This window comes from Eretmochelys imbricata, unplaced genomic scaffold (genome assembly GCF_965152235.1).
Source record: "Eretmochelys imbricata isolate rEreImb1 unplaced genomic scaffold, rEreImb1.hap1 Scaffold_33, whole genome shotgun sequence".
Classification (NCBI taxonomy): Eukaryota; Metazoa; Chordata; order Testudines; family Cheloniidae; genus Eretmochelys; species Eretmochelys imbricata.
The window spans coordinates 59,712-83,609 of record NW_027554345.1 but is presented as its reverse complement, the minus strand read 5'-3'; the positions used below and the strand labels follow the sequence as shown (position 1 = coordinate 83,609).

The 23,898-nt window shown below is 44.0% G+C and overlaps 1 protein-coding gene and 1 pseudogene across 1 annotated transcript; one reads left to right on the top strand and one right to left on the bottom strand.

The window, feature by feature from the left end:
- The first annotated feature begins 380 nt into the window (after positions 1 to 380).
- LOC144258657 (olfactory receptor 14A16-like) lies at positions 381 to 2,057 on the top strand (annotated as a pseudogene).
- Positions 2,058 to 7,981: 5,924 nt separating this feature from the next.
- On the bottom strand, positions 7,982 to 8,962 carry LOC144258666 (olfactory receptor 10A4-like). Its single transcript, XM_077806858.1, has one exon. The coding sequence runs from the start codon at positions 8,960 to 8,962 to the stop codon at positions 7,982 to 7,984; it is 981 nt and encodes a 326-aa protein (XP_077662984.1).
- Between the last annotated feature and the right edge of the window lie 14,936 nt (positions 8,963 to 23,898).

Sequence of the window (23,898 nt, the reverse complement as noted above, 5' to 3'; positions counted from 1 at the left end):
GGCACAGAGATTGGGGTAGAAAAATCACAGATGAGCCGCTACTTACAAGGCTGTGTGTGTCTATGGGGGAATCAGGCTGTGTTTAAAAAGCAACATCATGGGCCAAATCGTCAGATGGGGTAAAGTAACGAAGCTCCATTGACTTTAAAGGATCTGACCCAAATTTACAATAATGTGATAACATGACTGTCTGATTGTCAGAGGTGAGGAGCACTGCCAACACCTACTCATCGTAAGTGACGAGTTCTGTGCACCTTTGACATTCATATAATGAGATATTAGAGAAAGAGGAATCAGGGCAATTCCCTCTGTTGCGCTAATCCTGACCATTGTCCGTCTCATTCCCCGTACAGCTATCACACAGTGTACTGAGGAAGAAAATGTCCAACCAAACCACCATGACCGAATTCCTTCTCCTGGGGTTCTCTGATGTTCCAGAACTGCAGATTTTATACTTTGTGGTATTTCTAGTGCTTTACCTGATATCCCTACTGGGGAACCTTCTCATCATCACAGCCATAGCCCTCGACCACCACCTTCACACCACCCTGTACTTCTTCCTGATGAATCTGTCCATCCTAGACCTCAGCTCCATCTCTGTCACCATCCCCAAATCCATGGCCAGCTCCCTCATGAACACAAGATCGATTTCTTATTCTGGATGCGTTGCCCAAGTCTTTCTCGTCGTCTTCTTTGCTTCAGCAGATTTTGCCATACTGACCATCATGGCGTACGATCGATATGTCGCCATCTGTCAACCACTGCACTATGAGACAGTTATGAACAGAAGAGCTTGTGTCCAAAGGGCAGCCAGTGCCTGGACCAATGTTCTTCTCTACTCTGCAGTGCACACTGGAAAAACCTTTGCAATATCCTTCTGTGGAGGCAACATGGTGCATCAGTTCTTCTGTGAAGTCCCCCAGCTACCCTTTGTCTTTAGGACACTGACAATCAATCAGGTTCTTCAAAGAAGAACTTTATTGATAAAGAAAAAAGTAAAAGAATCACACCTGCAAAATCAGGATGGAAGGTAACTTTACAGGGTAATACAAAGATTTAAAACACAGAGGATTCCCAACTGGGCTGAGCTGGAAAGTTACAAAAACAGGAATAAAACTACCTTTCTGGCAGAGGAAATTTCACAAGCCAAAACAAAAGAGAACCGAATGCAATTCCTTGCCTTACTTACAATTTCTGTAATTTTAGATGGATTCTTCCAGGTATGTTTTCAGGAGATGTTGTACCTGCTTGGTCTCTCCCTCCATCCGGAGAGGGAACAAAACAAAGAGAGCCACAAACAAGCCCTCTCTCCCCCCACCCCAGATTTGAAAGTATCTTCTTTTCTCATTGGTCCTTCTGGTGAGGTGCCAACTCGGTGATTTGAGCTACTTAACCCCTTACAGGTAAAGCGATTCAGTACAGCCACCAAGGAGGGATTTTGTGCTACTCTTTTCTTTATATTTATGACACTGCTACGTGGCCATATGCAACCTACTGAGGTACAGGCTCATCATGAACAGGACGGTCTGCCTTTCATTGGCAGTTCTCTCATAGTTCAGTGGTAATGTGGTGTCCCTAGAACAGACAGTCCGGGGTTTCACCTTGCCATTTTGTGTCTCCAATAAGATTAACTATTCCTTCTGTGACATTCCCCCATTGATTAAGCTTTCTTGCATTGACACCTCTCAGTATGAAATGCAGTTGTTTACAGCTGCTATACTGGTCATCTTCATGCCATTTACTCTCATCCTTGTGTCCTACATCTTTATTATCTCCACCATCTTAAAGATGGCATTGGCTGAAGGCAGACACAAAGCCTTCTCCACCTGTTTCTCACACCTCATTGTGGTGACACTGTATTATGGGAGCAGCAGCGTGATCTTTTAAGACCCATTAACTTACCAGACAGCAACAAAGTGCTATCTCTGATCTACACAACCGTCACACCCACCTTGAACCTCTTTATTTACAGCCTGAGGAAGAAGGAGGTGAAAGAGGCTCTGAGGAGAATATTGCGGGACATGATGAAGAGAAAAATATTTTCTCATAGAAAGTAATTTGGGTACACATCTTTTTTCTGATGTCATTTACACAACTGTGCAAATCTGGAGTAGCTCCTTTGAAGTTAATGGCGTTCAATGCTATGGTTGAACTGGTGTCGAAAAACTGCAAAAAGAAACACATAAAATGTTACCCTTCTGTCAACTTTTTGCGTGCATTGTAATTAGAAAATTTGGGCAAAAAAAGTCATCAAAGTTTCAGAAATAATGATCATCTCTGTAGCTGATTGAAACACTGAAAAAATCACATGTGTATATGATTGTCTTCTAGATACCTGTATTTATTGGGAAGGGCTTGCATGGACTGGGAAGGGCATGTGGACAGCATCACGTCTCGGTTCATTGCCCCTTTAGGGTTAATGTTGTCCAAATGCTATTCATTTAATCATGAATGTCTGTGATTGGTTGACTGTGGCAAGGTAAGCTGGTGGTTCAGTCATTCCTTCATGGGACAGGTGTCTATATCTGAGGAAAGTTCCTCCAAATTTTCATTCATCCCTGCCCTGTTTGGCCAAGGTCTGAAAGAAACCATGGAGTATGATGGCATGAATCTCCATGGCCTTGCAGCTTCTGTAGTCGATTACACTTGCAGAAAGCAATTACAGAGCTGATGTAAAATGCTAGCAGAGCAGAATGTTAGTGCCTGACTCTTCTCTGACTGACACCAGTGTCAATCAGAAGGGACTGCACGGCCATCAGAGGCAAAAGCTCAGTACCAATGCTGACACAAGAACAAATGGATATAAACTGGCCATCAGGAAGTTTAGACTTGAAATTAGACGAAGGTTTCTAACCATCAGAGGAGTGAAGTTCTGGAACAGCCTTCCAAGGGAAGCAGTGGGGTCAAAAGACCTATCTGGCTTCAAGATTAAACTGAATAAGTTTATGGAGGAGAGGGTATGATGGGATAACATGATGTTGGCAATTAATTGATCGTGAACTACTCATGGTAAATAGGCCCAATGGCCTGTGATGGAATGTTAGATGGGGTGGGAACTGAGTTACTACCGAGAATTCTTTTCTGGGGTATCTGGCTGGTGAGTCTTACCCACATGCTCAGGGTACAGCTGATTGCCATACTTTGGGTCGAGAAGGAATTTTCCTGCAGGGCAGATTGGTAGAGGCCCCGGGGGTTTTTCACCTTCCTCTGCAGCATGGGGCACGGGTCGCTTGCTGGAGGATTCTCTGTACTTTGAAGTCTTTAAACCATGATCTGAGGACTTCAATAGCTCAGACATAGATGAGAGGTTTATTGCAGGACTGAGTGGGTGAGATTTGGTGGCCTGCATTGTGCAGGAGGTAAGACTAGATGATCATATTGGTCTCTTCTGACCTTAATATCTATGAGTCTATGAGGAAATAGGTCCTGAGCATTTATATTCTCATTCAGAGGTGTGAATCATTGCACAAGTTGCAAGGAAGTGGACATTCATACTTCCCTCTCCTTCCTAGAACTGGCTCATATAAAGTAGGCCAGTTAGCTGGTTGTTCTCCAATTTCTCCATTCTAGGTACACTACAAAAAATAATTTTTCTCAGGGAACCTTTGGCCAACTCCTGAGTCTCTCAATCCTATTAGGGAAGGAGCCAAAGCCCAATGAAGTCAATGGGGAGACTCCCACTGAAGTCAGTGAGCTTTGGACCAGGCCCAAATTCTTAAAGGGTGAAACTCACTGCTGTTCAGAAGATCAATACAAGACCTGTGCACCACCTGACTCCCAGTTAAGTCCTCAAAATATGTCTGAAGTGTTGTGTAGGCCTAATGCTGGCACTCTGGGGAGGGTAATATTTCACCCCAAATGATGCATTCTGAAGCACACTGAGAGCTCGGTGTAGAACACGTGGCTCACAAACAACTCTTTGATTGTCACTGCACATGGGTCATGTTTAACTGAGATGATGCGGATCTGAGGTGGGCGGAGCATTGCTGAAGTGAACACTTGACCTGTTCTGTGAAAGGATAGAGGTTCCCTGTTCTTTCTGGGGATAATGTGAAAACTCTTGATGTTGAGTAGAGCTGGTGGGAAAATGAGGATTTTTCCTGTGGAAAATTGTATGGGAAATATCCCCATTAGAAAGATTCCTGTCTGGAAATTCCAATTTTCCTGAAAGAAATTTTGAAACCATAGGAAAGTATTATGGGTAAGCATTGGGTTTTTTCACACTTTCTTCCTGTTTCCAAACTATTTCCACCGAACACTGACTATTGTTAAGTGTTGAAAGCATTTTCTTTAACAGTGAAAGTATGCTTTGTGTCTGACAGTAATATTTTCAACCCTTAATTTTTATTTTCCAAATGTCAAAAGTTAGAGGAAGGTCAAGAAGTAGGGCCTTTTCCCCCACACTTTCTTACCATTTTCCAAATTTTGCCATTTGCAAAATATCCTGCTGGGGGGAGGCTCCTGGGCTGGGAATTTCCCAGGAGGCTCAGGGAGCTGGGTGCCCAGTGAACACTGGGAGCTGCGTGCCAGTCAGTGGGTGACACTGAGAGTGGGTCTATCTATCTATATGGCTGGCTGGTAATTTGATGTATTGTCATGTTTTTAAGTGTGTTTTTAACATTTAATAAAATGTTCTTATATGAATTTAAAATAAAAAGAAACAACAGTAACAACAACGATAATAGTAATAATTAATCATACAAAATCAGAGTAGTTAGCACAACGTGATTTGGGGGCAAAATATTTTTTTCTTTATTTGTATGTTACATTCCCACGCAACCATTTGTGGTGTTCTAGAAATGCTAAATAAGAATAATTTTCGGTTTGATCTTCCTGATTACAAAATGGGGAAAATGATAACTATCTAGCCATGTGAAGATTAACACTTTGCTATTCTGACTGAACTTTCAACATACGAGCCATGATTCAGCACCCTGCTTTATGTCAGCACAATAGCTTTGATTTCAGGAGTTTCGATCAATGTGTAACTGGAGCAACACACAAATATCTCAGAGCCATTCTGTAAAGGTCTCAATCAATAGGTCTGGTAGCAGCAGACCAGGTGAAAAGGAACTAAAATTCATAGTATATGAGTGGCTTCCTGCTTCAATGAATGAAGAAAACTCCAGTGACCTCTAGTTACCCAGGCTCAGATCCACAAAGGGACTTAGGAACCTCAAGACTAGATTTAGGCACTTTTAGGCACCACTGCAATCCACAAACACTTGCTCTGCTTCCACTTAACTGTGTAGGCACCTAAACTTACTTCTGGCTAGATTCTTAAAGGTATTTCGGTGCCTAGTGGGATTTTCGAAAGCCTCTGAGCACCTAACACCCATTGAAATCCCTACCTTTAAAAATACCTTTAAAAATCTGGACCTAGGCACCTAAATGTGCACTGTAAACATTCCCAAAGTGTCTTATTTTGTGTCTCTGGGCGTGCGTCCGTGGAAGCCTCAGCATGATCCACAAACCCGTGAAGATGGGTGTTGCCCAGCTTATCTCACCTGCGAAACCTTGTCCAGTAGGCAGGCTCTGAACACACATAACTCTACACAAAATGGCCAGAGGGACACAGGGGTGCTGGAATAGGGGGAGCCAGGGGGCCATGGCCTCACCACTTTTTACTGGCCTTAAGGGCAAGTGAGAGGCGGGAGGTGGCCCGCAAGCAAGTTGCAGGGCCTTCAGGAGAAGAGGTGGCGCCGGAGCAGGGCCTCGGGGGAAGGTGCAGGATGAGGGTGGAGCTTCGAGGGAAGGGGTGGCATGGAGGCGGGGCCTTGGGGGAAGAGGCAGTGTGGGGCTGGGGCCTCAGAGAAGAGGCAATGCGGGGGCAGGGCCTTGGGAAGAGGCGTTGCGGGGGCAGGGCCTCTGGTTGATCAGGAGAAGGAATTAGCACAAGGATCTTCCATCTCTCCAATGACTGACCTGACCACTGGGATACAGAGTCACTTTTGCTCACTCTGAGGCCCAGTGCATATTTAATTGTTTATATACAGTACAACAGCTTTAACAGGAGAGACTGGAAGAGCACCACATTTGGATACCCTTTAGTTAGGCTTGGCAGAATTCAATTTTTATTTTTTTATAATTTCAGCGTATAATATCAATGTGTACTTTTAAGCATTTTTTTCTATTTTTATAAATTTTTGCATTTGAGTTTTAAGTATTGTTTTTTCCAGATTTTTATTGATTTAAACAATCAGAGGTGTGGGAAATTGTGCGGGTGAGTCACACAACAGAGCTGGTCAGACGATAATTGTTTAATGACAGGAGATGTTGGTTTTTAAAAGTTAAAGCTTTACAACCATTACAACACACGCTGACAACATCACGAGTCAAAATATACAAGGCAAATATCCTTAAATCAAACTCTAATAAATTCTCAAGCAGCATTTTTCTTACTTTGCCTATCTGTAAATTTCTATTCTTAGCAACGGAAATATTGTTTTCATTCTTTTTTGTGTGTACTGTAAAGTTGATGTGTACGGGACATTTAGAGATACAAATCCAATCCTTCAAGCCTATCTTTTCCCCAATGGTTAGAGCATGTATGTAAAATGTAGAGAACCATTCTTCAATTCCCTTCTTCCTCTCAGGCAGAGGGGGAAATTGAACTGTGGGTCTCCCACATTCTTGGTGAGTGCCCTAAGCAGTGGGCTAAAGTTTATAAGAGAGGCCTTCTCCTCTCCCTGCCATTTGGTATGTGGTTGGCTTGCTCTGAGAAGGCCTACCAGCTGAGGTATGCCACATGTTGTGATAGGCATGTGTAGGGCCCATGGATCTAGAAATGTGTGTTGTGGGGGGTTTTGACTACTGTGGCAGTGAAGATATGTTGGCAGGTTTTGCATCTGTTGTTATGGCAGAGGCTGGTGCTGCTTTGAGTTGGTGGCTCCTGGTGTGTGGGGAGCTTGCTTCTGATAATGAGGTTGGAGAGGTTGCAGGGGTGTGTTTGAAGGCCAGAGGAGGGGGTTCAGGAAAGATATCATTCAGAATGTGGTCCCCAGTGAGTATGGGTTGTAATTGTTTCATGATTCTTAAATTCATAAATCTGCTATACAGCAAAAATCATGGCCTTAATTATTAAGTTGTAACCTGTAAGTTGTAATGCTGTAAGTTTCACTGGTGATAGGGGACCGGTGAAAGTAAAGCGCTGGTTTGTGTACTCACTCAATTCCTCAGGCGTCAGAGAGTGTTTACACTACCAGCACTTCCATCCCCGATGAGAGCAGCGCTGTAGGGCAGCTATCCCAGAGCTGTAAGTTTCACTGCAAAAAGTCAAGGGTAGACAGTCCAGTAGTTTTAACGCAAAAAAGGGACTTTTTGCCCTTTAAATAGTAAGTGTAGACATACCCCAACCCTTTTTGTCCTGTGACTGGAGAGGTGTTAACTGCCCACTTCACCTTGAATAGCCTCTTGCAACGTGTTAAGGCCTTATCTGTTCCACATATGTATGCAGCTGTGAAATGCCGAGTACCTGTCCCGGATCTCAAGAAGACCTCTGTGTAAATTCAAAAGCTTGTCTCTTTCACCAGCATAAGCTGGACCAATAAACGATATTACCTCACCTACCTTGTCTCTCTTATATCCTGGGGAAAAACACAGCTAAAACAACACTGCAAACATCATATACCTCGCGTAGACCTGCTGCACTGTAGGGAACTTCATCAGGAATAAACCCCTTAAGTCCCCACTGACATCAGTGGAGTTCAGTTCAGGGTGGGCTGGACATGCTCTGCCCATCTCGCAGTGCAGCTCCTTCAGCTCACTTTACCCCAGGCAGATCCAGGTCCATCCAGACCGTGCCTTATGAGTCAGCGAACACCTGGCGCTGCAATCATTACTTAGAAACTGGCCTTCCTGCACACCAGGGGTCTCACTGTAGGTAATAGAACTGCTCGAATAATTCAGGGCTCCCACGTGCGCTGTGGTGTGCTATATTACACCACTTGATGAGCTCCCATTATATCCATTTTATTGCAACTTACAATAAATGTTGAGAAAAAAGTTTGTGATTGGTTATAAAAGCCATAGTCTTACTTAGAGCTTTTCTCAGGGCCTCCTTGACCTCCTTGTTTCTCAGGCTGTAGATGAGGGGATTGACCATGGGAGTCAGGATGGTGTAGAAGACGGAGGACACTTTGTTCAGGTCTCGCAGTGCAGCAGTGTCTGGGAGCATGTAGACAACGAATAGGGTCCCATAGAAAATTGTCACCACGATGAGGTGAGAGGAGCAGGTGGAAAAAGCCTTTTGCCTCCCAGCGCTGGAAGAGATTCTCAGGACAGTGCTGATGATAGCCACGTAAGATGCTAGGGTTAATAGAAATGGGGGAAGAATGAATATGAAACTGGCAGGGGAAATCACAAGAACCATCAAGCTGGTGTCACTGCAGGATAGTTTTATCAATGGGGTGTAATCACAAAGGAAATGGTCAATTTCATTGGGGCCACAGAAAATCAATTGTGATAGCCAACATGCTGTGATGGTGCTGACTACAGACCCACTTAGCCAAGACCCAGCTGCTAGCTGGAAGGAAAATCTACTATTCATGCGGGCTGCATAATGCAGTGGTTTGCATATGGCTAAATACCGATCGTAAGACATCACTGATAAGAGACAACATTCTGCAGCTAACAGAGAACCAAAGATATCAAATTGTACCAGGCAGCCACAAACAGAAATGGATCTGTCCCCAGTCAGGAGACTGGCCAGCATCCTGGGCAGGATGGTGGAGGTGTAGCAGGTCTCCAAGCAGGACAAGTTCCCCAGGAAGAAGTACATGGGGGTGTGAAGGTGCTGATCGGACACAACTAGTGCAACAATGAGGATGTTCCCAGCCACTGTCACAATGTAGATCAGTAGAAACAGCGGGAAGAGAAGAATTTTCAGTTCATGGAGATTCCCAAAGTCCAGGAGGATAAATCCTGTGATGGACGTTTGATTTCTCTCCTTTGTGTCTGCCATGGGTTCTAGCAAGAAAAGTAATTTTTAAAAAGTAGCAATAATAGCTTGTGAAATATGACATGAAAGAGATACCTTTGTGGGGAGGGGGTTACTTTGTTAGTCTCTAAGTTGCCACAAGTACTCCTCTTCTTTTAATAAAAACAAATTTATTTGAGCATAAGCTCACCGAGAAGGCTCCAGCTGGAGGACTAGGTTCAGTTTTGGCAATCACACAATAAGAAATATATGGACAAATTGGAGATAATCTAGAAGTGCGCAACAAAACGATAAAAGGTTTAGAAAATCCGACCTATGAAGCAAGGTGGAAAGAACTGGGCATATTTAGTCTAGAGAAGAAAAAACGGAGGGGGAACCTGATGAGCCTTCAAACATGTAAGAGGTTGTTACAAAGAGGACAGGGATCACTTGTTCTTTATGTCCACTGAGGGTCTCACAAGAAGCAATCAGCTTTATCTGCAGCAAGGGAGATTTAGTTTAGACAGTAGAAAAACTTTCTAACTCTAAGGATAGGGAAGCCCCAGAACAGGTTACAAGGCAGGTTGTGGAATCCCCATTATCTGACTTTTTTAAAAGCAGCTTAGACAAACACCTGTCAGAGATGGTCTAGATGATCAGCACAGGAGGCTGGACTAGGTGACCTCTCAAGATCCTTTCCAGCCCTTCAGTTCTATGATTCATTATTCTACCTCCTTGTCACACACCTATCTGCATTTTTTACTGATACCTGAGTTAGTGATGAATTTGTATGTGAATTTTGAGTTAAGCAGTAGAATAGTAGTTGTTTGTTTGTTATTCTATGTCTTTGTTTAGGGAGTTTTAACAGAATGACTAGCCATGCAAATATGAGATACAATACAATATTCATTTTAATACTTGCCTATTTCTTCTTCATATCCGCATCACATTGCATTTTTTGCCGTCATATTGAACTGTAAACTCATGTGTTTTAGGGTTTCTTTTATCTTCTGTAACTTAGAAATCACTCTGATGGCAAATGAATGAAGTTAGATAAATAGGTAGATAGATAGATGAAGGAGAGACAGAGACACTGCCAGATAGACAGGCAGAAATAAAGCTAGATTGTGGAGGGAAGGCTAGATAGCGACAGATGGGCAGACAGAGAGTTAGCTAGCTAGATACCTCATTGAAGATTTCCTATTTTAAGGTTTGTTCCTCCTACTGAATATGTGGCTTTTGTGCAGTGAATGACTGGGGAGGGACAAATTCTCATAAATCCTCACAAATTCTTGCCATCTAGCTCTGGCTAGGGCTGACTGAGTAACCCCAGGGTGTTCTACATACGACTAAAACTGTCTGTTCAGGGTGTGTCTCACAGAAACACTGGATCTCTGTTACACATTATTCATGACAATATACATCATCCTTTACCTTCTGTGAATCTTGTGAGAAAGGTTGTGCTTCCTCAAAAACAGGTATAATAAAAGCTGGAGTCTCTGAAGTGACCTTTTAATGTAGCCTTTCAGAGATCAGGATCCAGGATCCAGAGTCTATCACCATCTTCTTCACGGACCACAGTAAAGAGACCTAAGAGTTCTACAGAGGATCCCCTGTTCTATTCTCCTGCTTGTCACAGCTGGCTTTTATCTGATCCCAAAAAGGGAACGCCTTCTCCGATTCGTTATATGAGTGAAACAACTCCCTGGAAACTTATGCTAACGGGAATTTACAACTGCTGCAAAGGCAGAGTTATTGCTCCATTTTATTTTGAGAACTTACAAACAAGGTTAATGTGCGAACTCCTAACCTCAGAGAGAAAGTTGTGAAAATAGGACAACTTCTAGCTTCAAAGGAATAGTTATGGAGATAGGAAAATGTCTAACATCAAAGGAGGTGTTTCTCTTTACCAGTTCTAAGGAAAATAGGAATTGCCCTTCTGCGGGAGGCCAGTCGTTCACCTTGTCCACTCTCCTGTCTCTGAATTAGCTAGTACCAACTGCTTTAGAAGAGGGTTCATAGATTCAACCATCTTAGGAGAGCAGGGACATTGAATCACCTTCCCTGTACATAGCAGGACGTTACATTTCACCCAGTTACCCCTGTATTTAGCCCAATAACATGTGTTTGGTTAAAGCAACTTTCAGAAAAGCATCTGTTCTTGATCTGAAGATATCAAGAGATGGAGAATTCACCACTTCTCTTGGTAGCTTGTTCCAATGGTTAATCAACTTCTCTAGAAGTGTGACTCCCTGGCTGGCGTGCCTCCTCATGGCTGGGCATGGCATAGTTTTAGTTGGGGATTGGTCCTGCGTTGAGCAGGGGGTTGGACTAGATGACCTCCTGAGGTCCCTTCCAACCCTGATAGTCTATGATTCTATGATTCATAGCAAGGTCATCTTCTTCTTCGGCACTCCTTGCTGACTGTCACTCTGGCTGTGCTGTGATCTACTTCTCGTAACTCAGCCCTCCAGCCAAGTCACATGGATTCCCATCCAATCTGAGGTAAACCAAGTCTAGCTCCTCAGTAGCCCAGTGGCTTCATGCCAGGTCTTCAGGCTGACTTCAGGCTTTATTGACCTTCCAGCTCATCTCTTGGGGTCTTTGTGCCACCATCGTCGGGGGGGCTGGGAGGGGAACACAGGCTTACTATCTACTCTGGGTACCCTGAAGTAAGCAGTTCAGCTCTGTCTATTCACACCCTTTGCCTCCTCCTGGGCTACTTTTTAACTCAGCTTGTCATAGAATCATAGAATATTAGGGTTGGAAGATATCTCAGGAGGTCATCTAGTCCAACCCCCTTCTCAAAGCAGGACCAACACCAACTAAATCATCCCAGCCAGGGCTTTGTCAAGCTGGCCCTAAAAGCCTCTAAGAATGGAGATTCCACCACGTACTGAGCTAACCCATTCCAGTGCTTCACCACCCTCCTAGTGAAATAGTGTTTCCTAATATCCAACCTAGACCTCCCCCACTGCAACTTGAGACCACGGCTTCTTGTTGTGCCATCTGCCACCACTGAGAACAGCCTAGCTCCATCCTCTTTGGAACCCCCCTTCAGGTAGTTGAAGGCTGCTATCAAATCCCCCCTCACTCTTCTCTTCTGCAGACTAAATAACTCCATTTCCCTCAGCCTCTCCTTGTAAGTCATGTGCCTCAGCCCCCTAATCATTTCTGTTGAGCTCTGCTGGACTCTCTCCAATTTGTCCACATCCCTTCTGTAGTGGGAGGACCAAAACTGGACAGAATACTCAAGGTGTGGCCTCACCAGTGCAGAAAAGAGGGGAATAATCACTTCCCTCAATCGGCTGGCAATACTTCTACTAATACAGCCCAATATGCCATTGGCCTTCCGGGCAACAAGGGCACACTGCTGACTTATAGCCAGTTTCTTGTCCACTGCAGTCCCCAGGTCTTTTCCTGCAGGGAAACCCAAGAGGGCTCACCTGGGATTTGAACCCGGGACCTCTTGCACCCAGAGCGAGTGAGACTCATACCCCTTCACCAACGAGCCTGGCCCTTAGCCTTTCTCACAGCTCCTTCTCAGGCTCACTCCTCCACAGATCCCAGAGGGAAAGAGGATTCATTATGATGAACCAAGCAAACGTACAGGTCCAAGGTGGGGTCTATCTGCCCCAAAGAGGATCTGGCACCTAGCAGGCTCAGGACAGCGTCTGGCCCCAGACCAGCCTGCCTCCACGCAATCTATAGGTTTTCTCTGACCCCAGCCAGGCCTTCCTTCAAGGTGCTAGCAGAAGAAGTTCCTTCTCCTGCTCAGCCCCTACTGTATTGGGCTTTTCCTTTTTCAACTGCTCCCTCCAGGCTTTGACCCCTCTCATAGGTGTAGCAGGGTAGAGCACCTGGGCCCTCATTAGCTTCTTTCCAGCCAGTGTGGGATCATTGTACCCCTTCAAACCCTCACTGTTAGACATTTGTGCCCTATTTCTAATTTGCAGTTGTCTGGCTTCAGCTTCCAGCCATTGGTTCTTATCCTGCTAATTTGAAAGTGCCCTTTAGTATCAGGTACTTTCTCCCCATGAAGGAACATATACGTTTTAATCAAGTCACCTCTCAGTTTTCTTTTTGATAAGACTGAGAGGTGGAACACCATGACCCCATGAAAAGTCCCCATGTATCCTCATCAGTTAGTGGTTGGCTTAATATGGGATAAGTGATCTGGTAAATCTGAAGCAATAAATAATTTATCACTACAAGCAGTAACGTCCTGGAGTCGTAACCCTGCTTTCCTTGTTTACCCAAATTTAAGGGAACTGGGCACTATAGTTTGGTATGCAATGTTGCACCCAAAATCTTACTCACATAATGGGCTGAGCAGAGAAGCTGAGGATCTCTGAATCAGATTCCCCTTTCTTCTCTCGAGTGACCTTGATAATAACTTGCACATCACCCCCATCAGTGGGATAAATATGTTAAAATATAATGATTAGAGCTGGTCAAAAATTATCCTATTGAACAATTTTCCACTGGAACATACTCTTTTGACAGAATAGGAACTTTTCATGGGAGTGTGTTGAATCCATTGAAAATTTTAGTGGACAACAGGCAGGCTCCTGGTTGACTTCAGCTTGACTGCTGCCTGATTCCTCGGCTGCTCAGATACCTATGCTGTCTGGCTTCCCAGGTGTCCAGCAGGAAATGTAAATTTTGATTAAATCACATTTTTCAAGGGAAAAAATCTCTCATGTGAAAAATCGCAAACAGCCCTTGAAAGAAGTTAAGGGAAAAACTAAAGGCAGATTTCCTCTAGCAACTTCAACTCTGCTCCGCTGGGAATGCCAGTCTTCTGTCTCCACCATGGATCAAACTAGCCCTTCCCTGCACACAACTCTACTACATCAATATCCACAAATTATGTGGATAGAATAGGAAAGGGTAATTTGGTAAAGGGACGTATAAATAGTGTGGCCACCTCTGGAGTGCCACCTCATGACTTGGGATGACTCTGCAGTGCCTGGCCTCCATTTCCTTCTTTGGAGCTCCTCAATAACTCCACAAAGGCTCATGTGTCCATTCTTGGGGTCTGGCTTATAAACATATGTCAGGCTTCCTTCCCCACTCTGAACTCTGGGGTACAGGTGTGGGGACCTGCATGAAAGACCCCCAAAGCTTATTTTTACCAGATGAGGTTAAAACTTGCCCAAGGCACAGATTTCCTTCTTGCCTTGGGATCGCTGCCACCACCAAGTGATTTAACAAACAATTAGGGAAAGGACCACTTCGAGTCCTATTCCCCAAAAATATTCCCCCAAGCCTATACAATCCCTTTCCTGGGAAGAATAATATCCTAACCAATTGGTTACAAAATGATCAAAGACCCAAACCCCTGGGTCTTGGAACAATGGAAAAATCAGTCAGGTTCTTAAAAAGAAGGATTTTATTTCAAGAGAAAAAGGTAAAAGAATCACCTCTGTAAACTTAAGCTGGTAGTTAACCTTACAGAGTAGCAGAAAATTGAAAGAGCACAGAGGAACCCCCTCTGGCCTTAGTTTCAAAAAGTTACAACAAAACAGGGATAAACCTCCCTCTAGCAAAGGGAAAATTCACAAGTTGAGAAAACAAAGGTAAACTAATACACCTTGCCTGGTGTTAGGGGCTTATTACTTCACCTGCTTACTTCCATGGTCCTTCTCACGTGAACAGAGAGCAACAATACCCAAAGTCCAAAGGTGCAAACAATTTGATGTTTATTGGGGTGAACTTCCAGCAAGCATGATTCCAGTTTCCTTCCTTAGTGTCCCCCCCTTCCCAGCTCTGACACCAAAGAGCCTTACACCTGTGTCCCTGTTCCCATTGCTGCCCTTAGCAAAACATGAATGCGTTACCTAGGGAGGTGGTAGAATCTCCTTCCTTTGAAGTTTTTAAGGTCAGGCTTGAGAAAACCCTGGCTGGGATGATTTAATTGGGGATTGGTCCTGCTTTGAGCAGGGGGTTGGACTACATGACCTCCTGAGGTCCCTTCCAACCCTGATATTCTATGATTCTATGATTCTATGATTCCGATTTCCCCGCCCCCATTCCCTGTTCCCATTCCCCCCTCACTTCCTGATTGACTGCAGACTATATAAAAAGAAAAGGAGTACTTGTGGCACCTTAGAGACTAACCAATTTATTTGAGCATAAGCTTTCGTGAGATACAGCTCACTTCATCAGCTTATGCTCAAATAAATTGGTTAGTCTCTAAGGTGCCACAAGTACTCCTTTTCTTTTTGCAAATACAGACTAACACGGCTGTTACTCTGAAACCTGCAGACTATATAGTAAGTTCTGCTTAGCTATACCTTAGTTTAATTTCTGTAAAATGATTCGTTAACTAATCCTAACATATTGTAACATGATTTAAACAATTATATCCCACCACCTGAATTAGTTTACACCCAGCAAAATTAATTCTACATCAGACAGAAACAATCACAGAATGAGACAGAGATTATACAGACAGACAATCGGGAAATGGGGTCTACAGTGATAGAACAACACAGAAGTGAGGATTTCACATCCCAGCTATTGATAAGTGAGTTCTTGCCAGACAGGATGCTATCAAACTAAGTTTCCTTTTACATCTTCTCGGCACTTCCCTTTCTCTGGAGGTGATAGGAATACAATCCTGTCCTGATAATGCCTAGCAGCCCAATAGCATCTTATTTCAATGTGACTAGCTTGTAATGGAAGGATGTGACTGTTCGCTTCCCAGTTTATGGCTGCCTCTGCTGCTTAGCCAAAGGCCTTAGCCTAAGAACAGGGCCTCATGCTGCCACAGTAAGAGAAGGGCCTTACACCAGCAGAAGTGATTTTGATTCTTTCTTTTATACCTCTAGAACTAGCTAAGTGATAAGAATACACCTACATTCTTAGAGTATAGGCCTTTACAGAGAGGCCTGAATATCTCTTTCCTAACATACCCCTATGGTTATGACAACATAAAATTCAAAGTAAGCACAAAAGAGTCTTCCAGACCGGTCTCAAGCTGGACCAAGCCCCCCCCTCCCTTGGGCTCTCTGTCTATCTTCAAGTTTCCAAGTTGGGAACAGCTTTTCATCCCTTCCCAGGATCTGCTTCTGCTTCTCTCTCCCCTCAGTCAAAGGTCTGTGTAGGTGCCTCCTCAGCTCTGCAGCCTCTGCCACAGCTTCCTCCCCTATTTCCTGTTCTTCTCCGTCTCTTTAGAAAGTCCAGCTGCTCTCCCTCAGGCCCCATTGAGAGGCTATTCATAAGGCACAGATGGTTGGATCCATTCCCTCCTAAAGCCCCGGCTCACCCAGTAACAGAGTGTGTGAAGAAAGGGAGGTTGAGAAGGTGGAGTTCAGGTTATGGTGCATGGTCTGAAGTTTATAGGAGCTGATGAAGTCAGTGAGCTGCCTCCTTGGTTTTTGTAAATCAGCATAGCTCCATTGACTTCAACTATGTTGCTTTGCATCAGCTGAGGACATGGCTTAATAGCGGATTTTTCCTGGTGTGTTTGCCATGGTGCGAAGCAAGCTGAGGTCTCTGTACACCAAGTTCCAGACCTTCTTTAACACTGTTTAATGTTGGACAGTGACTGGATTATGTTAACACCTTTAGCCCATTTATTCGATCTAAGAGAATACAGGAGAGTGTGGCTGTAGTTTTAGTTTAGGTTTGAAATGATGACGACACCCGTCCAAGGCTCGAGAGCCCCTAACATGTCATAACTAATACAATAAAATCCCAGCGCCATCAAAAGAATCCTTTCAACAGGAACTCAGCCACCCAGAGAGCTACAGCAAATCCTTTCCACCCCTTGATCATCATGGAAAGCAAACCTTCAGCTCACTCAGAAAACAACATCAAAGTGATGGCACGTTGGCTTCCCAAAGGCAAGACAGAATATCGATAACTCCCATGTAACAAACATTCCCCTCCCCTCCCCAAAATAAAAAAAAAGAACTAAAACCAAATTGACAAACTGATCAAATACAAAAAAAGCCAGATAAACAAGGTGTTACAAGCTGGCCCTTTATCCAGCAGTACAGTCACCCTGTCTCTTGCAAGAGGGCCCAATCAATGGGAGCCATGTACTTCAAAAATAAGTGCATCTGGGTAGAGTCTCTTCATTGTTTCTAGCTCTGGGGTTGTAGGAAACACTCTCCAGCTCAGACCCCTTTTCTGACATCCTTCCTTTGGCCATGGGAGGCCATTGTCCAGCTGCCTTAGAACTTCGCCAGAGCTTCACCTCGGCTGTGCTCACTCTGGGCTTCTAGCTGAACCCCTTTAAGAAGAATGTGGCAGAGACGCAAGGAACACAGCTTTAGCAAAGGGTTTAGCAAGAGGAAACTGTATGCAATAAGCCCTCAACAGATACAGATCTGTAAAACAAGACAGTTATGAGACACCCCCTTCTCCTGGTCTGATCTCACTGTTTCTGTGAGTCCAAGGTTCACCAGTGTTTCAAGCTGGGCAGAGTCCTTCCTGCCATCTTGCTCCTGAAAGTCTTTTCTACACATGGCCATGGTTGGCCCCAAGAATGGAATTGCACTGTTAAGTAGGCCCCAGTCTCTGGGCCATGGGTTCAAACTGTGAAGCTCCATCTCCGACATTCATGCCTGTGGGCCCCCTGTATAGAAAAATCATTTTTCTCTGGGGGTGGCCAAGTTGTTGAGACATTATAAAAATCGATAGCCCCAGACTCTAGTCTTGATGGGTTCTGAATGATGGTCCTTCAATGACATGTCAAACACCTTTCCCAGGCAGTTCAGCTGTCTGGACTACAACACAATAGGCTGCCATTGAGCCAGGCCAGACTTTTGCAATCACCATGCCAATATTTCCACCAATATTGCACACAAAGTTCACAAAGTGACACCATCATACCCCACTCTGTCACACAAGCAAACAATTAACCAAAAGCCATGGCACCCCCAGCAGAGTTTATACCCCCCCAAAAGGAAAAGACCTCATGAAGTACACTGGGGACTTGATTATGGCCATTCATTTTAGGGGGAAGGTGCTCAGATAGTGTGATGGTGGGCAGCAGTACAGAAAATATAAGAAAGAAAGAAAGAAAGAAAGAAAGAAAGAAAGAAAGAAAGAAAGGTTCTGTTCTTATTTTTACTGGTGTAAACATACAGGAAGTCCATTGACTTGGGTCTGCATTTTTACCCGTGTAAATACCCCTTTCTGCATAAACAGATTTCAAATTATGTTATCAAGGAGACAATAATGCCGTCAGTTGATTATATTTATAAAGAAAAACACAACAAGAAATTGTGATCAAAGATGAAAGATGGACACTATATTTTAGGTGAATAACCTCCACCCTATCAGTTTCTTCAATGAAGCTTTGATCTCCTTGTTCCTCATGCTGTAGATGATGGGATTCATCACTGGAGTCACCAAAGAAGAGAGGACAGCAGCTATGAGATCCAGACCTGATGTTGAGCTGGAGGTGGGTTTCAGGTAGGCAAAGTCTACAGTGAAAAAGAACAAGGAGACCACAATGAGGTGAGGGAGGGAGGTGGAGAAGGCTTTACGCCAGCCCTGCTCAGAGGGGATTCTCAGCATTGTGGTGAAGATCTGAACATAGAACACAATTATGAAAACAAAGCAGCTGGAGGCTAAGCAGACACTAAAGACAAGAGCTCCAGTTTCAGTGAGGTAAGAGTCAGAACAGGTGAGCTTGAGTAGCTGGGGGATTTCACAAAAAAACCTGATCCACCATGTTGCCGCCACAGAAGGATATTGCAAACATGTTCACAGTGTGCAGTCCAGTGCAGACAAGAACAATCATCCAGGCACCGGCTGCCATTTGGACACAAGGTTTCCCACTCATCACTCTCTCATAGTGCAAAGGTTGGCAGATGGCGATGTATCGGTCAGATGCCATGATGGTGAGTATGGAGAACTCTGTTACAGCAAAGAACATACAGAAAAAGACTTGGGCGATACATCCAGAATAGGAAATTGACCTGGTATTCATAAGGGAATTGGCCACGGATTTGGGGATAGTGACAGAGATGGAGCCGACGTCTAGCATGGACAAATTCATCAGGAAGAAGTATATGGGGGTGTGAAGATGGTGGTCAAAGGCAACAACTGTGATGATGAGAAGATTCCGCATCGAGGCTGCCAGAAATCACTAGAAACACCAAAAAGTGCAAAATCTGCAGCTGCTGAACATCAGAGAATCCCAGGATAAGGAACTTGGTCACAGTTGTTCAGTTGGACATTTCCTTCTTCATACATTGTGTCCTGCCTGTAGATGGAAGGAGAAGGCCAATGGTCCACACCCCGTCAGTCAGAGCACTAATGAAATGAATATTTGATTATCTCCTTTAAAGTTAAGGGAGCTGGGTCAGTTTATACCATTTGAGGATCTGGCCCATGAGGTAGGTTGATAAAAATCAGGACGAAGGCTGGAACAAAGTGTAACCCAAAGCCAACTATTCTAGCCAATATAGTAGCAATTGTGACAAAGAGCAGGCTGTAAATTTGGGCATGAAATTTCATTACTAAGATGGCTAACACTGATGGTAACATTAAAATATTGATTCCCACTTTCCAGAGAAATTCAACATTGGCTCACCCAGTCTCCTACGTGGCAGCTCGTCTGTAATGATTCAATCCCAACACCACTTAAATGGCCAGCTACCTATTTCCACAATGATTTGTGACAAGACAAGTGTAAAAGTATAATTAGGTGGGCCAGAAAAGAATATGAAAAGCAACTAACAAAACACAGAAAAACTAAGAGCAATTTTTCTTAAGTACTTCAGAAGCAGGAAGCTTGCCAAACAACAAGTGGTATCACTGGATGGTCAAAATGCTAAAAGAGTACTCAGGGAAGGCAAGGCTGTTGAAAAGAAACTAAATTAATTCTTTGCATCAGTCTTCATTGCAGAGGATGTGAGGGAGATTTCCACACAGGAGCCATTTTTTTAGGTGACAAAGCTGAGGAACTGTCCCAGACTGAGGCATCAATAGGGGAGGTTTGGGAACAAATCGATCAATTAAACAGTAATAAATGGTATTCACTCAAGAGTTCTGAAAGAACCCAAATAGGAAATTGCAGAAAAACTAACTGTGATATGTGACCCATCACTTAAATCAGCCTCTGGACAAATGACTGCAGGGTAGCTAAAGTAATGCTGATTTTTTTAAAAAGGCTCTAGAGGCAATCCTGACAATTACAGGCTGGTGAGCTGTAGCCAGACAGACAGCCCCCCCCCCGCCCCAGACCAGCATTGCTGGAAACACAGGAGGAAGCCGGAACAGGGCACTTAACATATATTCCAGCACAGCCTTTGAAGCTGTGAAAGCACAGGTGTGCTGCTACAATGTGCCTCTGGGAACAGATACGACGATTAAGCTCACAGCAGGCAGAGGCCCTGTGACAGACATGGCTCTTAGCCCCTACTAAATAGCGTGATGCACACACACCAACATCCTAGGTGGGAAAATATTTACCCTGATAAAAGAAATGTCCAGTAGTCGAAACTTATTGTTTCTCTTCTTTGCAAGTGTAAACTACTCTTGCGAAAGCTGGCGTCACCCAGACAGACCAGCCTCAATTTGGCATAAGAAAGGAGAAAGAGAATAAAGGAGTACAGAGGTATAAGTAGGGGACCTACAGCACCATGATTTTTGAGTGCTTTTCACTATCTATCTGCTGGTCAGATAAGTGACAGCCTCCCAAGGCTTGTGCAGCTAAGAGGGTCCCTAAGCCTTGTTCCTTATTCGTCTTTCCGCGGAATTGAGTGACCGATCCTGGCTTGGCACCGCTGGAATCGAGAGATGCAAGGAGGGTAAGAAGCACCCACACCTGATCTCCTATCTTTAGTGTACACATATTTTGAAATAGAGCTCTATACTTTGTTTTCTTTCTTTGGGATTGTGGCTTCAGTTTTGTAACTTGTTTGTGTGTGTAACATCTCTACATTTAAATAAGTAGGCACTAGCAATTTTGTAACCACATGATTAGAATCTAGCTTAATAAATTTTGGTAACCATTTGTGCATAAGCCTGACTTGTTTTCTCTGGTTTACTGTAAAGCAGCCAACACAATTAAAGAACCTCAGCCGTTTTGGCTCTAAAGCCTGGCCATTAGGTGAGAGTACGAAGAGCCTAGCGTTGAGTTGTGCCGCCTCCACGGGGCAAACTCTTGGGGCACCTGTCAGTCAATCCTGGCTGCCCGCTGCGAAGGAGCTCTGAGCTCTAGCAGTTAAAGTCACGGGTGTGGAGAGGCTCTTAGTGCTGCCATTGGGGCACCTGTCAGTCAGTATTGACTGCCCGCTGCGAAGGAGCTCTGAGCTCTAGCAGTTAAAGTCACGGGTGGTTAGGACCTTGGGGCATCCGTCAGCCTAGCCCGGGCTGCCCGCCGCGAAGGGACAGTGCGTCCTAGCGGTTAAAGTCACGGATGGTATAAACGGGCATAGCTGGCACCTCACCAAACATCCTTGGCCGTCGGCTAACAGGAGCCTAACCTCAGTACCATGCAGATTGGTTGAAGCTCTTTTAAAGAAGAGACTCTTCAGACACATAGATAAACAAGATAGGTTGAGGAAGAGTCAGTATGGCTTTTGTAAAAGGAAGTCGTGCCTCACCAATCTATCAGAATGCTTTCAGGGAGTCAACAAGCATGTGGACAAGGGTGATACAGGGAACTTGGACTTTCAGAAAGCTTTTGACAAAGACCCACACCAACTGCTCTTAAGCAAAGTAAGAAGTCATGGGAAAAGAGGGAATGTTCTCTCATGGATTAGTATCTTGTTAAAAGACAGGGAACAAAGGGTAGGAATAAATAGTCAGTTTTCACAATGGAGAGAGGTAAATAGCTGCATTCTCTGGGGATCTATACTGAGACCTGTGCTGTTCAACATGTTCATAAATGATCTTGGAGCGACCAGTGAAGTGGCACAATTTGCAGACAATCCAAAATGACTCAGGACTGTTAAGTCCAAAGCTGACAGTGAAGAGTCAAAAAGGGATCTCACAAAACTGGGTGAATGGGCAACAAAATGGCAGATGGAATTCAATATTGATAAATGCATAGTAATGCACATTGGAAAACATAATTCCAACGATACATACAAAATGATGGGGTCTAAGTTAGCTATTACTACTCAAGAAAGAGATCTTGGTGTCATCATGGATAGTTCTCTGAAAATATCTGTTGAATGTGCAGTAGCAGTGAAAAAAGCGATCAGGATGTTAGGAACCTTTAGTAAATGGATAGATAATAAAACAGAAAATATCACAATGCCACTATATAAATCCATGGCATGTGCAAACACCTTGAAAACTGTGTGCTGTTCTGGTTGCCCCACAAAAAAAGAGACACATTAGAACTGGAAAAGGGATAGAGATTAGGGGGCATGGAACAGCTTCCATTTGAGGAGAGAGAAAAAGACTGATATTGTTCAGATTAGAAAAGAGAGGACTAAGGCGGGATATGATAAACATCCATAAAATCATGAATGCTGTGGAGAGAGTGAACAGGGAAGTGTTATTTACCCCTTCACAGAACAGAAGGACCAGGGGTCATTCAATGAAATTAATAGGCAACAGATTCAAAACAAACAAAAGGAAGTACTTCTTCTCACAACGCACAGTCAACTTGTTGAACTTGCCAGGGGATTTTGTGAAGGCCAAAAGTACAATTGGCTAAAATACAGAATTAGATAAGTCCATGGAGGATAGGTCCACCAATGGCTATTATCCAAGATGGTCAGGGACACAACCCCATGCTTTGGATGTTCCTAAAGCTCTGACTGCCAGAAGCTGGGACTGGACAACGGTGGATGGATCATTCGATAATTGTCCTGTTCTGTTCATTCCTTCTGAGGCAGGGTTCTGGCTATTTGGCATTATTTTGTAAGCAGAGTCAGAATGAGCTCTCCCCTGACATCTGGTGGTGAGCTGTGGAAAAGGACTTCAGGGCTGTTCTCATTTGCATGGGCACCCCCATCCTGCCTAGCATGACGGGACTGCTTGCTCAAATGGCCACTTTGGCTGCTATGGGATCCCGAGTCTCTTTGTTATTGGGGCAGGAGTAATAAAGGGTTGTTATCCTAGTTATGTGAATCAAGGACAGTAGTACTGTACTTGGCACCTTATGACTGAGGGACTCACCCTCAACTAAGTAGCATTCACTAGGTGAGGGACATGGGTTCCAAAGCCCAATGAGTTAAGAGAAAGAAGTGACACTAACATTGTTTGCCTGTTGCCCTAAACACCAATTTGCTACTTTGTCTCACCACTGTGTAATAACAGAGTTAATGTAGACTCAATTAGGAGTCTTGTTAAATGTTGTAGAGCTGAAATCAGTGATGCTAAGGTTTCAGCATTAGACCTACTTTGGGCTAGTGGTTGTGGTGTGTCACAAATATAAAGGAAAGGGTAAACACCTTTAAAATCCCTCCTGGCCAGAGGAAAAACCCTTTCACCTGTAAAGCGTTAAGAAGCTAGGATAACCTGGCTGGCACCTGAACAAAGTGACCAATGAGGAGACAAGCTACTTTCAAAGCTGGAGGGGTTGCAGAGAAGCAAAGGTTCTCTCTCTGTGTGTGATGCTTTTGCCAGGAACAGAAAAGGAATGGAATCTTAGAACTTAGTAAGGAATCTAGCTAGATATGCGTTAGATTCTGTTTTGTTTAAATGGCTGAGCAAATAAGCTGTGCTGAATGGAATGTATATTCCTGTTTTTGTGTCTTTTTGGAACTTAAGGTTTTGCCTAGAGGGATTCTCTATGTTTTGAATCTGATTACCCTGTAAGGTATTTACCATCCTGATTTTACAGAGGTGATTCTTTTACTTTTTCTTCTATTAAAATTCTTTTTTAAGAACCTGATTGCTTTTTCCATTGTTCTTAAGATCCAAGGGTTTGGGTCTGCGTTCACCTATGCAAATTGGCGAGGATTTTTATCAAGCCTTCCCCAGGAAAGGGGGTGTAGGGTTTGGGGAGGATTTTGGAGGGAAAGACGTTTCCAAGCGGGCTCTTTCCCGATTAT